This window comes from Etheostoma cragini, chromosome 7 (genome assembly GCF_013103735.1).
Source record: "Etheostoma cragini isolate CJK2018 chromosome 7, CSU_Ecrag_1.0, whole genome shotgun sequence".
In the NCBI taxonomy this organism is placed as follows: domain Eukaryota; kingdom Metazoa; phylum Chordata; class Actinopteri; order Perciformes; family Percidae; genus Etheostoma; species Etheostoma cragini.
The window spans coordinates 23,243,431-23,262,538 of NC_048413.1; the positions used below are offsets into that span (position 1 = coordinate 23,243,431).

Here is a 19,108-nt window from a genome sequence, read left to right on the forward strand (position 1 = left end):
ATGTACTGTAGAGGTATCTGCGGGGGAACGCCGTCAATCAGAAGCATAAAACGGCCTTTAAATCATCTGTTTGTAACCGATCGTGACCTCTGACCGGCCCCGTGGAGAGCGATACCAGTAAAAGAATTCACCTACAGGGAGCAATGAAGGTGTTTGCATAGATCAGAGAGGAATTTGGTTTTCAGAAAAATGTCACAAATAGTTAAATGATGACAACGCTCTCACGCAACATAAAGACACTTTTCCTCCTTATGCAAAGCTGTCAGTCAGACATGGTGCTTATTTACTTGTCTGTTCAGTCACGGTGGATGTCATGACTCACTCTCACCCACTTCGTCTTCTGTGTATTGCAAACAAAATGTATTACTTTTCTCTATGCCAGTGGATTTTTTAAAATGGACAAAGATGGAGGCAACTTCTTGATGAACTGGAGTACAATCAGATTTATTCTTGACCAAAATGTTTATTGTATCAGTGTTCAGCAGATTGTGATAAAGACAGGAAACAGAAACTAAATTCCTTAGTGGGACTCTTGGCTTTGTCTTTATCGTCTCTGTGCAGCAGAGACAGATTCACTGTGATTTGTCAAACTGAACAGCACACCTGGTGTCTCCTTTCTGACAGACAGAGATGTGTGATGAATGAGTTGTAATAAAGTTTTCAGCTTTGGGCGAATTGCAACACAGAGTTGAGCGAACGATGACAAGGACAAATTGTGTGTGTGTGTGTGTGTGTGTGTGTGTGTGCATGTGCGTGCGCACGTTATTTAAATTGACTATTAATGTAAACAGACCCAAAAGCATCTGTTTATTTCGAAGCACAGCGGGATTTGGCTATGCAAGCTTACTGAGAGTCGTCTTTTACAAGCATGCACGACATTCATAAATCTTTTTCCAGAAGAGCATGCAGCCAAATTTAGAAACCTGTCATTTTCTGAAAGTAGCATTGTTGCTTGAGTCCATTGTGTCAAAACATTAATTTTGTCCAGATGTTTACCTTGACCCAACACGCTAGTGGAATTTTACATGACTTGACTTCTCAACCTCATAAATACTGTCTAATTTGTCATCTTAGCTGTTAAAATAAACTACATCCTTGTTCTATACATTATTTTGTCTACTTTCATTACTAATTGGCACATTTTTGTTTCCCCAACATTTATTAGATGTCAGATACCAGCTTCTGGGCTGTCACAAGGCATTCTGCAAAATTTACATTAGTATAGTTGACCACTTATATGGCCTTACAACTAATGTACTGATCATGACGGATGAGTTTGGGAGTATTTAAGCGGGAATCTTTAGTTCAAAGTAGGAAGCGAGAGCCAGAGATCGACCACAGACACAAGGATGATTTAGGTACCCCTGGTGTCCTCACTTAACCCTCTGTAGATCAGCACCAGCAATTGTTCTTCATCTTGCTATTCTTGTAACACACACACACACACACACACACACACACACACGCACACACACAGCAGAGGGTAGTTAAACTTGTCAACAGCAACACACTACCATTTACACTTGAACACTCAAGTATGCACCACTAGAGTAACATCAGAAATATAGAAATAGTTTGGCGACAGTGGCAGGCAGGCAGGCACACACACACACACACACACACACACACACAGAAACCACAGTCTGACCAGCTGCTATGGGAAGAGGAGAAGTTTTGAATGGGAGCGACAGCTGTGGATGCCTCAGGATGAAGGGGCGAGAGAGGGAAATAAGTTGTAGGGAAAGGAATGGGAGATAGAAACAGGGGTGGGGGGGACTAATGATTACATTATTTTCTCTTCAACCAGATTTAGAAAGGGAATAAAGGGATTAGAAATATGGAACCTGAAACTGGAATTTAGGTGCAGAAAATACTTTACTAACATTATTTGTCTGTGAAAAGGCTTTCATTTTCCTTTTCCTTAACATAATTACTTAAAGTTCTTAAATAATGCAGTAAGTCAATGATTTAAGAATGACTTTTCACATTCACTGTCACACAGTTCAGTTGGTTCTGTAAAAGTCTTGAGGTCTGATGAGAGCGCTCCCAGAGTAAAGAGCATGTGATCCTAACTGTCAGTACCAGACTATTCATAGAGATCCTGTGTTGTGCAAGGCTGATTTGGCAACTCTGTCATTTTTTTAAGTGAATACTCCTATTGCACCTTTTACTCCATTAAAGTAATACTCACTTCTGTACTGAAAATATGTATTTTTCCCTGCACTAAAACACTGGTTGTTATAAACAACAGTGCATTAACCTTTATCAGTAATGTTGGGTTTTCATGAGAAAATGCTTCCATTGCAATTCCAAAGAAACAGATAATTGTTTTGAAGAAATAGAGAAAAATTGTTTATCATGAGCTGCAACACCCGACATGCTTGAACAGACAAAGGAAAGAAATAAACAGCCCCAGGTACAGAAACTTAAATGTTGTCAAAGAGAAATTCCTGGGAGAAAGAGATCACATTGGTGCAGTTTGATTGACGAGTGATCTCTACAAAAACACCATACCACTGCACTTCCCCAAAACGAAGAGAGCATACCGTAGCACAGAAAAGCAGCACCAGTCAGCTGAAATGACCCATGCTGTGAAATAGCAGTGATTGTAACCAATCTTAGACATACGGTGTCTGCACCCTGCTACAAACTTGAAATAAACAAACCAAACACTGGAAACTCTCCACATTTTAATGTAATGGCCAATTTAAAAATGATTCTCTGTCTTGCCGAGAGTTAGACGAGAAAATTGATACCACTCTAATTTCTTTCTGGTACATGTGAAGCTAGCTAGGAGCCAGGAGACACTTAGCTTAGCAATGTAAAAAGACTGGAAGCAGATGGAAATGGCTATCGTGTCAAGTTGTGAATTCCAAATGTGTTGGTAGGCTGAGAAAGACAGACTAGCTGTTCCTCCCAATCTCCAAACTGTCTCCTGTATGGCTGTAGCTTCATGTTTACTGTACAGACACGAGAGTGATATTGATATTCTCATTTAAGAACGGCATTGCTCTTGGTCTCTTCATGTTATATGTCTTACTCACAAACACAATGTCATAAATTCCTCCAAACATTGCAAAGTTGTACTCTTGGATCTAACTTACTAAAGTTTTATTCGAGCCCATTCAGTCCCACAAGCAATTGAAATTGATGAAACACAATTTAACTGGATTGTCAATAGTTTACTTAGTAGTGTTCCATCTTCCTGTAATGGTTGGGGTTGTGAGTTTTTGTGTGTTCAGGACATTAGTGTGTTGCCTTAAGGGCCATTGTTAGTCATTAATCTGAATCAATAATGGGTGTCAAAGCCATCAGCTTTTTATTAAAGCCATGCATTAAGAGGAACGGGAACAGTGATTTGGGAGCATGTATGAGAAAGAGGGTTGTCAGACAAGCCATGGTTGTTTTGGTTTTACCGTCTGAGCATGCGGTCTAGTGGGGAACTTTTACTGCCACAGGGCTCAAAGGCACTGCGGCAGCAGCGTCACAACAACAACAGGGGGAGGGGAGGGGAGGGGAGGAAATGGGAGTCTAAACTCAGCTTTCAAACAGGAAGCCACCCTGGTTCTCTCATTGTTGTGTTTTTATAGACTCAACTTCCTGCTGCCCCCCCCCCGTTACCATGGTTACAATCCCTGTTGTTTATGGGATGGATTGTAAAGATCCTGCACTGGCAAGAACTGGAGGTCATCACTGGCCTAAGTGTGAAAAAAAAGAAAGTGGTGTAGAAGAAGCTGAAATGTTCTTGCAACAAGGTCCTTTAAAAGTTATAAAGCTGAGAAGTCTAAAAATGCCTCCCACATAATTACTAGAGAGCTTATCTACGGACAGGATTTTTGATCTTGATTACCTTTTTCTCAGTCAGCACGTTTATAGTTTAAGGCTGCTTGTTCTTAATTTTGCTTTTATTCTCTTTTAAATTTGAGTCCAGGCAGCATTTAAAAGGAGTTAAAACTCAGTCTGGATTCTGCAGCCAGTTACCCTCCCAGACAAGGTGCTTCTACTGTGTGAATGAGAAAATGAAATCTACAGTTTGGTGTCGGACAGCGTCAACAACTACAGACAGTGATAGGGAGAGGGAGGGAGGGAGGACAAGAAAGAGAAGGAGTTAAAGAAAAGAGGATGTGGCCGACAGTAAAAGATGACTGGAGGGGAGTGAAGCTCTCTGTCTAATTATAGCTCCTGCTGTGAGCTGGCTGAGGCAGAAGTGCTACTGGGGTTTTCACATAGCCGGATATTTACAAGAGAACTACGGGTATGTGCCTTTTGACTTTATTTAGCACTTACTTATGTGTCTACGTGTGCAGTTTGTTTCTGTGGACTTGTATTTCTTGTGAATGGGAGGTGTAACCTGTTGTATCAAACTCCTTGATTCTGACTCTGTACTGGAAGCCTGCTGTGGTGTGTGTGTTCGTGAGTGTGACAAACTGTGATGATTAAGCCTAGGGTGAAGTTAAGGGCGAGAGAGGGAGAGACAGAGAGAGAGAGATTTTCTTTTGTGTGTTAATTATTAACACACTTAATTCATTCCTCCTCTGTCTGTCTGTCTCACTCATTCTGTGGGACTCCTCTTGCCCTGCTATCACTACTACACTAACACAGTTCGGGTTAATGATACATAGCTGTGTGTGTGTGTGTGTGTGTGTGTGTGTGTGTGTGTGTGTGCTTGCTGACTTAACAGACAGAGGCCTTGGATGTTTATGGAAACTGAGAGAGGACTTAGGAAACTGGACCCATGCTGCATTATACATCAACCTTCCTCTGTTACTGTCACACACACACAAGCTCGTACCCTCACAGTCCTCTGCGTCTGCGTCTCTGCACACGCACACACGCTCATACATGCACATACACACAAGAAATACATGCGTACATCTCTGAAGCTATTATTTATTTTACACACATTGTGCTTTCTGTACAGAAGATGACTTGATATGAATAAGAACATCCACTGTGGGATCGGATGCAGGAGGCCACTGACATTGACCTGCGTGTTATTGCCCAGTAACTGTGTCTGTGTTGGGATCGCTGCTATTTTGGGTTTGTTTAGTGTCTCACAGGTTTGTTCCTATGAGAAAGCTGCTCTACATCTAAAATGCGTACATGGTCTATCTATCCAACTCCTAAACGAATGTTTAAAAAAACTGACAAAACTCACTCATTTCTTTTTCTTTTCTTTTTTTGCAAATGAAATCAAATAAAAATTGAAAAATTGTGTTTTTAGAAATTGCCCAAATGTATGTTCTGGAAAGTCTGGACACTCTGTGCAGTAATTGATCTATTATCTGTTTTCAAATCCCTGAACACCTCCTGATGGGATACATGGAGGCAGTATGTGAGTCAACACTCTAGAGAGGAAGGTTAGAAATGCACTTTCAGCATAAACTCTTTAGCATAAAGGTTTGCTTTTCAAAATCAGGAAGTGAGCAATAGACAATATACAAGTGTACACTTTGGTACTACTTAAATGTCTACTTATTGGCTCTGTAAGGTAATACTTATTGCTGAAACAATTGGGATATTTAATTGTTTCGACAATCGACAGAACACTAATCATCAACAGTCTTGATGATAATTGATTGTGTGAGTGATAAGTTCAAACATTGGCTGGTTCGAGCTTTTTGAATTGGAGGATTTGCTTCTTTTTTTTTTTCTTTTAATTGCAAAATTGAATATCTACCTTTTTTCATAACTTGATCTTGCTCATTTCAAGTCATCATTGGGCTCTGAGAAATAGTGATGAGTGTTTTTTATCTTCTCACAGACTAAATGATTACTTAAAAAACTAATCAACAGATTAGTTTTTTGAAAATGAGACAACCAGATGCTGGACTGGAAACCATAAACATCAGTACTGTCCTATGCCTGAAACATATTGGATTATTGACTTATCTGCTAAAACTTCTTTGCTTAATATGAGCTGACCATTTGACATCCAGCCCCACAATTCCTACTGCATTGTGCTACTTTTGTCGCAGATAGTCAGGCGTCTTCACTTGCTTAAGAAAAAACAGACTTGAACCTGCGGCTTTGACCCTGTCTTTGTTTGCTTTAGATGAAATGGCGACTGTTTTCTTTGGCACAGAGCTCGAAAGCGATGGTGTAAACTTGGACCAGGAATTTCTTTGGAATGAATACTTGCATGCATACACACACACACACACACACACACACACACACACACACACACACACACACACACACACACACACACACACACACACACACACACACACAGTAATTTGTCAACTAGTAGGAAACAAATAATTGTGTCATCAATCATAGTTTTCATTGCAAAAACAAAGACATAGGTTTGTTGTCTGTTGCAACTCATTCGATGCAGATAACCTTTTCAACAGACACACACACGCACACACACACACACGCACACACTTAGACATTAGACATTATAAGAACACAGCTACATCCGAGTCCAAGCTTTAGGGGAAAGGGATGAAGGGAGTGATAGAGATGGAGTCAAGAGGAGAATGCTTGACTTTCTCAGCAGTGTCAGGTTGTCCTCTCAGTCCTTTCCCCTTTTCTCCTACTCCATTCTTTATTTCTCTTTATTTTCTTTTAGAACCCCCCCATCTTCTCTTCCTCTCTGACTGTCGTCTCTGATTTTGCTATTTCTAGTAACTCTGCTAATGACTTTTCCCCCACTTTGAAGGGTCCTAATTTGCATCAAAGTCTTTTTTTGTACCTCACCGATACCCTGAGGTAATGACATCTTTATCTACTGAAAGTAGCTGTTGCCTGTAAAAGGTGTAGTGTGATTTTGACACATTCACGCACACTGTACAGTCAAAACAGAAGAATGCGTTGTAGCTATATTTGGACGTGTCAAGACACAAAGTGGTGGCGTCTGCTCCGTTGGTTGTTGACTTTGTACAGTCTGAGTGTCTGTCACTAGTGGCACTATGCTGGCTGTCATCTCTCCTTCAGTGTGCAGAGAAGGATTCGACTTATCTTCAGGTTGTTACAGGTTGCAGGCTAATCAACTCGCCTTTTTTTTGTCTTTTGACTACTTTCTCTTTCTTTTTAGTCTGGTCTGTTCATATTTTGTTTTTAAATTTTCTTTGCCTTCTCTTTTTATTGCACCTGTGCGAGAGAGAGAGAGAGAGAGAGAGAGACATTTGTACATCCTTGTCTTACCTGTAGAACGAGTCCTGACTAAGCAGAACTCAAATTTAAAATAGAAGAATAGAGGAGGGAGGAATCTGTTGAAAGGGACAACCACATGTCTGGCAGTCACACACATACAGAGTGTTTAATTTTTCTCCGTTTGGAGAACATGTGCCTAATGTACCTAATCTTTCAGACCAATCCACACATTCTCAACGGTCTCTATGACGAGACAGGCAGTATCATACTAGGTCGTTGGTGATTTCCATAATGACACTCTGACACACACACACACACACACACACACACACACACACACACACACACACACACATGCTTCAGTTCTGGTTGATTTGGCAACAACTTTTGTTCCTGCTAGTGAGTCTTATCCACAATTACACACCTTGAGCAACTACTGTCAGACATACAACAAATGAACAGCTCTTGTACAGTCTCTTTGTTAAACCGTGGGCATCACTTTGTTTTAGTAAAGAAGATTACAGAATACTGTTGTCATATTGAACTCCTGAGCATGCTGTCTTCTCCCTTATCGATCGCGGGACTCAAACAAATCCTTTATCCCTATGTCAATCCCTTGTCCATGGTTATGTAACCAATATAAACTAGTAATAGAGAGGCAGTTACAGAATTTAAAGACATTGATGGGCTGTTTCTGGAAAATGGCAGCCACGAATAGTATCAAAACAATGTATTGATACAATGCAAACATTAAAAGGAGAAAAACATTATGGACATCTTTGAAGACCAACACATTGTTGTCAGGTGTAGTGTCTGAGACTAAGACTAACAAATATGAAGAGGACTGAAACACCAGTAATGCAACTGACAGTTGTAAGTGGTGGTGCGTTTCAAAACAAAGACTGCATTTCCCACAATTCCTGCAATGTCCTGACCAACCTCAACCAAAAACATCTATTGCAGCTTTAAAATGCAGCTGAAAAAAATTCCAAAATAAGGTTTTAAAAAGTTTGAAACGACTAAATAGTGCTACAAATTGTGTGAAGTACAGTGAAGCCCTGCCCCCTCTGAACTGGTTTAAAACCTTCCACTCTCTTCAGTTCTGATATGGTTTAAGCATTGCGGTTGTGTTATTAATTGTTGACTTTTCTGGCTTGGCATTACCTCATGCATTCACATGGACTGTTTGCTTAAATGTATGTGTCTACATGTGTGCGCATGCTTTGTGTGTTATTTCAGTACATGCCTTCCCAGCTCTATTTGCACAGAAAAAGCGTGCTGCTATTTAAATGAAATCAACACAGACTCACCACCGCAGGGTCAAAATGTGTTATTCTTTCCTGAGTACGACACGCAGATGTAATGTACTGTAACAAAATATAATTCTTTGAAAAGAACTAACAACATTAGAGCCTCATATTACTTGGAGAGACCTAGGGGAGAGAGACTGTGGAGGGATTAAATGTGGTTGCAGAGGTCCAGACCCTAAACCACTACACGATTTCTAGACTTAAAGTCATGTTGGCTACATGGGGACTGTGTTATTATCGGGTAATTTTACAGTTCTGAGAGACATCATGTATCCACTCATTTGGGCAGCGGGGTGGCTAAGTGGTCCGAGAGGTTATTTCCCAACTGAAGGACCACATTTCATGTGCTGCTGAAGTGCTACTACACATTGAGTATTTTGCTAAATCTAGATGCAACAAAGCCATAATGTACTTACTGGTGTTAATCTAAACCTTCCTTTAAAGAGGTTGACGCAGTAGCTTTACAGTTACCTAATGAAGCAAGATCAAATTTCACTAGACTCAGTGAGTGCTGTACACCAATGGTGAGGGCTTTATTTGTCCTTATGTATGGGAGCTTTCTAGCATGCCTTGTCTTTTTTGGTGTTTAGTTAATACCTTACCATCTGCATGCTTTACATACTAAGTACCATGTAACACTCTTTAGAGTTGTGAGATGTGAGCTAAAAGGGGAAATGTATCTAATGAAGTGGTCTCTGGGCGTACAGACCGCAAGTCAGACAGTAAAAAGTCAATGAAAGCCACTTTACATTACAGTGAGAATTAACCAATTCTTAAACTGATCATCTCAGAATCAGAAAATTAGGAATTTGTCTTGAAGGTGCATACATAAAAACAATACTGTAAAATAAACAAATAATAAATACAGAAACAAATAATGTACAAAAATGTAGAGGGATGTCCGAACTTTAAGGATATATAGAATGTGCAGGGGACAGGATGTAGGATTAAGGTTTAATGTCAGTGGGGGTCCGGGGCCTTGTTAACTGCTGAGGGAAGAAACTGTTTTTGTGGTGTGAGGTTTTGGTCCTGATGGTCCATCCGGGAGTCCTGCCAGAGAGGAGGGGTTTTAACGGTTTGCGTCCGTGGTGAGAGGGATCATCTACAAATTGTCTGGCCCTCCTCAGCGTCCTGAAGGCGTACAGTTCATGGAGAGACTGCAGATTGCAGCTAATGACATGCTGCAGTCTGCCCTAGTGCTTAGCAGTGGCAGCAGCGTACCAGATGAGGATGGAGCCGGGGAGGATGGACTCAATGATGGCATGATATCAAGCCAACAATAAGGGTTAATTAAAGTCAAACTATAAATTACCTCCAGTAGTGTAAGTATAAAGTCAACAAGATTGTTGTTTAAGCTTGTTCTCTGCTCTTTTATCTTAGAATAATTGCTTTGTGTGTTCTTGATGTCATTACAGAGAATGTGTGTGTGCGTGTGTGTGCGTGAGTGTTTGCCAAGGGATTTCTGCTATTCCAGTCATGGTCGGAATTTAGACTGTCTCTGTATTTGTACCTCCTAATATGGAGGAGTTTTGACACTGAACACACACACACACACACACACGCACACACACACACTGCTGTGGATCTTTAACCCCAAAAGTGAGAGTGAGAACCCAAACTGTGTGTGTGTGTGTGTGTGTGTGTGTGTGTGTGTGTGTGTGTGTGTGTGTGTGTGCATCTGCCAGTAGAAACAATGGCAATAACAAATCTTTCTATTCTATTTACTTCTATTTCCTTACACCAATTTCCAGTGCTGCTGTTGGCTTCAGGCCAAGCCCCTCTATGAGTGACATTTACTTCAGACACTGCAGCCTGACATCTGAGCACCAGGCGCAGCAGCAAGGAGATGATGTCACACCAAGTTATTTCAAGGCTCGCTCTGTGTGTCCGTGTGTGTGTGTGTGTATGTGTTTAAAGTTTTAGTTCAAGTGTCAAAGCAGGTTTTTGCAATAGGTATTTGCTCAAGCCTGTATTGTATGTGCAGCTGTGTATGAGTGTGCCACATGTGAATGTGTCTCTACAGTATGTGTGTATGCATGTGTTATTTAATGCATGGGTTTATTTAGGTGTTTAAATACAAGTATATACATTTGCAGGGGGGTGTGTGTTACTTGCTACAGTATTATCCACATGTACGTTCTTGTTGGTGCGTAGTTGAACACATGCAAATGTTTGTATTTGTGTTGTATGTGAATCACTGGGAATTTTTTGTGCATGTGCAAGTGAATCTGTATGTTTGAGTGTGTGTAAATGTGCGTGTGAATAAGTGTCTCATAGACAGAAACCACCCCCAGCCTTTCCCCAAGCTGTTCCCTTCCTGGATCCTGTTTTTAGCGCCAGATGAGGCAATCTTTCCCATTGACTCAGCCATGCAATTCAAATAACCCCAACAGCATGCAAAGAGCATGGAAATGTGTGTGTGTGTGTGTGTGTGTGTGTGTGTGTGTGTGTGTGTGTGTGTGTGTGTGCGTGTGCGTGCGACAGAGAGTGTAAGATTGTGTGAGTCGGAACAAAAAAAACAGACAGGATTTGTTATTGTGTCACTATGTTGTACTAGTTTAGTTTTAGCCAAGAGAAACATACGGTTGATGTTGATTTAATCTCTTTTTGTACAAAAATACTTTTTGATCAGCAGTTGATTTCATTGCAGTTGGTCAATTATATCTGCTGGAGCAGTTTGGGGTTTGGGGCACCTGCTTGTGTGGTTTGCTGGACAGTCCATAGTTTTGCATACTTATACTGTACACTCCTGGATAGGAGAAAAAAACTGTCTGGGTTGTTTGCCTTTGGTGAAGACAATCCCAATTGCTTCGTTTGGTGGAACATTTACACCCCGCAAAAGAAAACGTCACATACAATTTTAAATTAAGTTAACTGTTCCCACAATACAGTAGCATTTACTATTTAAATTAGACATCTGGCAATTATCCAATAAATTACCTGTCGTCAGTCCAGACTAGACAGCCCATAACCACATTTGGGCTTTTTACCACATTTTCTCAGTTAGGATACACAACTTTCATATCTTTCAGATCTACGATAAATTACCTAAGAAACTGTCTAGTGCCATAACTATGATCAAGCGTTGTGAGGTCTGAGTTATAATCCACACAACATACATTTTGCACAACATGGGCCCCAATTAAAAATAACCCTAATTTCCCCTATTTTAACATCATTCATCACTGCATTCTTTTTAGCTATACATAATTTTACTAACATCTTTATTTTGCCTCCTATTCAATTTGTGTTTCTATACTATCAAATGAAGTATGTTTAACTTGTAACAGCATACTCACCATTGTGTCTAAACGCACCACACTGATCTTCTGTCCATGTTGTAAGACAAATTTGTATCTACTACTGTATTGCTTAGTATACTCCATTTCAACGTTAAAAGACTACAACAATACATTTGTAGGTTTTTCCAACTACAGCTCCCATGAGGCTTTGACTGTAGGAAAAGCCTTATGGGATTTGTGAACACTTATTGCTAATACTTACCAGATTTCACTGGTAAGTACTATTTTGTATATTTGTAGATAGGCATGTATCCGCAACTATGGACAAAAAGCCCACTCTTATGTTTTAGCTGTGGAAATCAAATGAATAGAGGTTAGAGGCTAGTAGAACATGAGTTGGGAAAGTAACTTTTCGGCACAGTTACATGGCTTATAGCTAGCATTGCCTGGTAGCCGGATTTCATGGATGCCAGTATTAGTTTATAATTTTACTTGCCAAATGTGATTTATTTGTGAGTCTACAGCAGTGGTTGCTAGCTAAAACTAAACTAAAACATAATGTTGGTTCACCTATGACCTACAATTTTAGCTTGTCACTATTTATAGTGCAACCTGGTTTACACCTGTCTTAAGCCAAGTTTACTGTCACAGTATCTTCACTTGGAACAGAAATCTACTACATCAGACATTCCCTTCATTGTTTGTGAATGGATCTACAGCAGTTACACAACAATATTTTAGTTGGCTTTGTTTGCTTCTATAGTCAGTTCTCCCAGAGTGTTTGAAATGGTGCTAAACGTGTAGAACCGCCACAAAGCAAAAGCTTGCTTCTTTAGGGTTTCCCAGAGTATTGTGTAAACCGACTGCTCTTAGCGGGGATGAAGCAAATTGACGCCTCCCTCTTCTCTTTTTCCAGATTTCTCGGTGGCGTTGCCGGTGTCTTGCACGGCCTTGTTTCCCATGGACCTCAGGGTAGGGGAGCGGGGGATGCGCCCTGGTTCGGACACGGCGCTCCTTACCCCACTGCACCCGCCTTTACTCCTCACCCCGTTCTCTCCTCAGCCCCGCACCTCTTTCTCCCAACAGCAACTGCACCAGCACATCCGGGTAAAAAAGAAAGAGATTAAACACAAACTGTCTGTAAATAGACTTCAAAATGTTGTACATTACATTTTCTTACATGTGAAATATGTGTTGCTATAATATAAATGTGTGTTGGTGGGGTTTAGTTTAATATGGAGCAGAGGAGGCGGGAACAGGAGCACCACGAGAAACAACAGGAGTTACAGCAGCTAAAGCACAAGGACAAGAGTCAACAGAGTGAGTTCCTTCACACACGCTTACTACATGTAACTACAAGTTACAATTTACTTATTTGAAGTTGTAAATTTATTGCCACTGAGCGTCATGTAAAGCTATTTCTACTTCTTTAAAAGAAATATTAATTATGGACCAGAGTGCTAATCATGGCCAGGGAGGAAAGTCCCAGTAAGAGATGATATTCATGGTTGTTGAACAATGCTACTCCACTTTGAAAGCAAGTTGCTTTGAGATGAGGGTTAAAGATAATAAGAGTACCTGACACACTGAGTAATTAGACCTTCTCTCACACACACACACACACACACACATGCACGCACACACACGCACACACACACACACACACACACAAAGAGAAACATCAGCAAACATACTTTCAGAGAAACCAGTGATGTTACATTACACACATGCACAAATCAAGGCAGGTGATCACTATAAGCGACCTAGGCGATTGCTTAGGAAGTCAAATGTGTTGGGGGGCGCCGTGTGGCTCTCAGGTCTACTTCCCATTAACAATAGAATTAGAATGACAAGCAAAATAAAACAGGTTTATTAAACATGATCATCCTACGGCACCCCCTCAGCCACACGTTTACTTGTCAAGCTGATTGTTAGCTTGAAGTGATGATTATTGCCAACAATGTCCTAATCGGGGGAACACAGCAAACTAATGATTTAGTTTGAAGGTGACCTGACATTTCCAGTCTATGGGTCAGACTCAGACATACAGAGCTCTGAAGCAGACCTGTGTGTCGCTTATTGTCCACTCTACAACTGTAATAAAAGAGACGAGCAGCGACCCAAGTTTATAATGGATGCGCTTTGCTGTGGGCATGCTGCAGCAGATGTGTCCCTTTTTCTGCCGTAGTTTTGGGTTTCCACCTCCGATGTACAGCAACGTACAGCCACTTCCCTAAACTGTCTCATTCAGAGACCCAAGGGGGGCTCTGTGTCTGTCAGAAGGTCTACCGTATCAGCAGAGCAATCATGTAATGCACAGCAGACTATGGTGCAGGTGGATTATTTTCTGAAATATTGTGACTTTATTCTTGTAATAGCTGATTGTATTATTACTTAATTTTGCTCAAAATATCACAACTCCTCCAAATCTCAGAGAACACAGATAAGATATATTTTAAATGTGCACTAAGTTTTGAACATGAGCAGAAGTCTTGCTCAAACACATCTGAAATATTACAGTCCAGGGGTTTATTAATACATTGAAATAAATTCATTTATCATTCAGGTGAATAATTGTCATATGCACATTTAAGGAGGTTACTTCTCCAACAAATCTCAATGTTGCGTAGATCAACCAAAGGGCTAGAACTGGCCCTGGCACACATACGATTTACTGTATTTGCAGGACCTCTCCACAGTGTTGTTCAAGTTGACTTTTCATATGCTGTAAGTCAAGTTTATTTCATCCATGACAATGGAAATTACTGTGCTCATACCTGGCTTAATACCCATAAAAACTGCCGCATAAATACAAAACAATAAATACACTAAATGGTACAATAATATACATATTTTAGTTAGGGTTACTGATTATGTCCTGCACACTGTGCTTTTGGCTGCGCCTTACCTTGCTCCTCCTTTTACGATTTACAAAGTGGGAGGTGAGTCCTTCTTTTGAGATTGTGTTATTGATTGACAGGTGCAGTGGCCAGTTCCCTGGTGAAACAGAAACTGCAGGAGGTGATTCTTAAGAAGCAGAAACAGGCGGCCCTGGAAAGAACAAACTCCAACACTGCAGCTCCTGTACCATACAGGTGACAATACACACAGAGAGTACAACAATATCAAAACACCAAATTTGCATCATGAAAAAAAAAACACAGTGATTATACTTCATGTCTAAGGGCTCCTGCACACTGCCTCCGTGGCGTGAGCGTGGTTTTTCTGTTGCGTGTCAGTTGGTCACGGCTGGTTGGCGTTTTATGCGTCTTTGCACACTAGAAACATGACACGGCGCTGCTGCTGCTAGCCTTGGCTGTACACATGTATGTTTCCCACTGATAAAATAGAAAAATAGCGTGTTCTTCAACTTTATTTTGTCAATATTTTGGTGTTAGTATATTTTTGTACATTTGCACATATTTCACTATACTAACTGTATATTTTATATTTCAATTCCCTTTTCTGAGATAATAAAGTCTGTGTTATTGTTTTATCAGAATCCAACTGAAATACAATTTAAAAAGGAGTTCAACAAAAAATGACATTTAGTAAAAGTATTTGTGTCAAAATGAAATTCTATTTTGCCTGGAAATGCTCCCAACACACTTGCGTGTCGCGTAAAAAAAAGGGCGTTGGTCCTGTTTCTAGCATGCGGCTCGAGCCGCGCCTGAGACGTGCGTGACACACAGGCAGCAAACAAGGTCTAACATGTTAACATGGGAACCGAAATAAAAACGCTCACGCCACGCAGGCACTGTGCAGGAGCCCCAACTCTACTACACACCGATAATTCTTTGAATGATTTCTTGTTGACTCTGACATTTGGATTTTAAATCAACTTTCTCCAAATGTGCTGTGATTATTTACCCTAATGGTTGAATGTCTTTTTGTGTATTTGTGTTTTGTTTTTCCAGAAAGCTGGGCCCAGACCCGAGTGTATCCTCCCAGCCTATGGCCTCGTCTCCAGCACAGCCGTCTTCTGATGGTTCCCAAGGGACGCCTCTACGCAGAGCAGGTAAAACATCTGACATTCACCAACTTCATCCAAAGGAAGGAACTTATTTAGCATTCAGTTAAATGTTGCGTTAAAAGATAAATCCATCTTTTACCATCATCTTTGTACTCCACATTAGAAATAGTTTTTGAGCTGTTTATGGATTTAGCCATTTGTCCCACTAGCTACTTCAGACCACAGTGTTGCAGCATTTATAAACTTATACTAACTTAAATCAGATATACTAGAGATACATTTTCCTTCCTTTCATAATCACAGCTGTCATGTTGTTTGTATTTTTGTCATGTATTTTAACTCAGGTGTAACTGTATTTTATGTATAGTATCTGTAATACTACTATACTGTACCACGTGTCCATTAATTGGCCTTTTTCACAGAAGAGATTTTGTCTAGTCTCATTTCTAACAGCAAAGGTCAAAACAATATTATTAAGGATGATTGAATTCCATTCAGCTGCTTCAGTTTAAGGGTCCTTGCATTGGATGGTGTGGGATGCCTGAATGTAATGGAGCCATCGCTAATGTTATCAGTAACACCTGAGCTTTCCTTACTATGACGAGTCAAAATGTGTGCTGTGAACAGCTAAAGTAAAATATTTCAATAATTGGAACTAGGTTGAAGCCTTGGTGTGTTATTATAGTCAGCAACAAGATGTAGCCATACATGTAACCATTTGCACGTGACCAAATACCAGTCCCCATGTTGCTTTAATTTGTAGCGTCTGAGCCCAATCTGAAGGTGAAACACAAGCTGAAAAAACACCTAAACACCCGCAAGAGCCCGCTCACCCGCAAAGAGAGTGCCCCGGCCACAGTCAGGCATAGAGCACCTGACACACTAGGTAATTAGACTCACACACACACACGCACGCACGCACGCACACACACACACACACACACACACACACACACACACACACACACACAAACTGAAATGATCTTTTTGCATTTTTTCATTTTGCACGTACAATATAATGTTATGTTATAAAGTGTTTAGTGAATATGAGTGGTAATGCATTATTTTGGTTTAATGTGATCATTTTAGTTATTCAAGCCAAGGTTTTTTAATATTATTATTATTATTATTATTATTATTATAATAAACTCACACACTACCTGTCTCCCACCAGACTCATCCCCAAGCAGCAGTAGCACTCCGGTTTCGGGCTGCAGTTCTCCTAATGACAGTTTGCCCAATGAGAACGGTCTACTGCCATCTGGAGGCCTCTCGCATGAGGTTAGCAAAGACACATGTTGAGTCCTTTCAGAATAAAGGATGAAGTAAAACAAACTAAAACATCAGCTCAAGATTGTCTGAAATAAAATAACTAAACCATATTTTGTAAAGAAGTTTTGAGAAGTTCCCCTTTTGATAGAAAACTGGGTTTGCTTTTGTCGTTAAGAAATCACAATGACCTTAGATAGATAAAGAAAAAAATAGAAAAGACCGTTTTTTGCTATTCAGACAGGCTCTTTTGTCTTAGAGAAGGAAAAATATGCGCATTTTAAACAAGTACGCACATGGTTTGATTAAAAAAAAGAAAGATGTTTCATTTACATGAGCTGTGCCTAGATGCTGAGTAATGACATGTTTAAAGCAATGACACAAGAGTATAGGAGCACTGAGTGTTTGTCAGCTGTTTATACATAATTCATTTAATCACATACAGTCAACCTTTGTCACACCTGCTGTGGAGGTCTGATTCATCATTCTTGCGTGTCAAGACAGGATACTATCCTAGGTTTAATTAGACTACAATGGTTTACTTTAGATTTCCATCAACACTTACACTTATTCACTGCGGCAGAAAATATTAGGAGCACATAGCAGAGACAAATTGTGTAACTATAGCAGAGCAGGGGTCAAACAAGGGTCTTTATTATGGGATACATAAACAGCACTGGTCTTAAAGATGAAATGGGATTTCTTGTATTTAGAAAAGCATATTGTTATACGGACACAATTTAATTCAGATTTGAAGAAAATATGCATTATTTTTGAATAGTAACTATGTTTGACATTTCTAGGCCCAGAGGCTGCTGCTCAGAGATGGCACGCTAGCTAACTTCACCATCCAGAGTCCCTCCACTCTGCCCACCATCACGCTGGGACTACCAGCCAACGCAAGGGTAACCACTGAACCGCAACACTTGTCTGTCATAACAGTTATGTCTTTTCCTCGAAACGGGAGAAAAGTCTCCAGTTCTTTTAAGAAACGTTATGTAATCTAAAATATTCAAGTGTATATTCAAAAGGGATTTGCTCCATAAAGACATTTAAAAACACATTATTTGTATTATATAATATAAGCAAATCTCATCATAACTTTTATACTCGGAAACCAAAACACAACAACAAATAATGACAGTAATAACATGACATTGAGGTTGACGAGCAGTTCAGATATACATGATAGACTTTATACACATCTCACTAAATCTATACAAATACATGGGGCTCACAGTTGTAGGCAATGAAGACTCATGGTAACAAAAGCATTTTAATCTAACTGGTAATGATTCTTATGTTACAGTAGGAGTAGGGCAGTAAATAACTGTACATTTTAAATTAAAGCTGGCAAAGAGGACAGGCATACAAAAGGAACTCAAGATTGTGCATCTGCCCCTGGGTACTATTCACAGATAGTTGTTGGAAGCCGAACCCGTTTTATAGACTCAGTCCCAGATTAAGTGACCTAAGGACATGTGTTTTAAGATGAGGTGACTGTACAGTACAGCCTGTAAATTGTAAAAGTAACTTAAAATCATCACATCCCATGACTTTTAAATCTGTAGGAAATGAACAAATAAAATCTACCCTCCCTAATAATAAGTACTCTAAATACAGGAAGCATAGTGCTATTTAAATGCTGTTCCACTATGACATTGATGTTTGTGGGTTTCGGTGGACTATAGTGAAACATCATCATAATAGCACTATGCTTCCTGTATCTGATGTAGTTATTATACATCTCCAACAAATGGTTTAGTGTCAACGGAACTCATCACCCATCAACAACTGGAGTATATTACAATACACTTCATTAGGCGGATGCTTTTATCCAAAGAGGTATATCAGAGGCCACACCAAGGGTCTGTGGTTGAGGTATCCCAGTGGGACTCAAACTCTGATCTCCCACACCAAAGGCACGTGTCATATCCACTGCACCATCTATGTCGGCCTGTAAATTCAGCTGTGATAACAGTTCAGATTGCATGTCATCTGTTGCTATTAAAGCTGGTTAAACTGTCTGTGTGCAGGCTGAAGGAGAGCTGTCCTCCCTGAGGATCGGCCGGGTGCCAGTGGTTACTGCCGGGGGCTCGCAAGTCTTCCTCCCCCTGAGCAGAGAGGATCAGGCTGGGCAGCTGAACCCTCATCTGCCTGTCATCATCCTGGAATCCTCTGGACTGGTACACACTCCGCTACTCACTGGT

At 40.3% G+C, this 19,108-nt stretch overlaps 1 protein-coding gene across 5 annotated transcripts in view; it reads left to right on the forward strand.

Annotated features, from left to right (window-relative positions):
- Window positions 1–19,108, forward strand: part of hdac7a (histone deacetylase 7a) — a 63,040-nt gene that overhangs the window by 25,733 nt on the left and 18,199 nt on the right. For 4 of the 5 annotated variants that reach the window (XM_034876069.1, XM_034876071.1, XM_034876070.1 and 1 more), the window contains 8 exons: window positions 12,573–12,763; window positions 12,886–12,976; window positions 14,637–14,751; window positions 15,574–15,674; window positions 16,393–16,515; window positions 16,804–16,910; window positions 17,702–17,803; window positions 18,935–19,106. In XM_034876069.1, the coding sequence (XP_034731960.1) occupies window positions 12,573–12,763; window positions 12,886–12,976; window positions 14,637–14,751; window positions 15,574–15,674; window positions 16,393–16,515; window positions 16,804–16,910; window positions 17,702–17,803; window positions 18,935–19,106 (1,002 nt within the window). Of the gene's footprint in view, window positions 1–4,102; window positions 4,256–12,572; window positions 12,764–12,885; window positions 12,977–14,636; window positions 14,752–15,573; window positions 15,675–16,392; window positions 16,516–16,803; window positions 16,911–17,701; window positions 17,804–18,934; window positions 19,107–19,108 lie in introns of those variants that run through there. The other variant, XM_034876073.1, reaches the window with a different exon arrangement.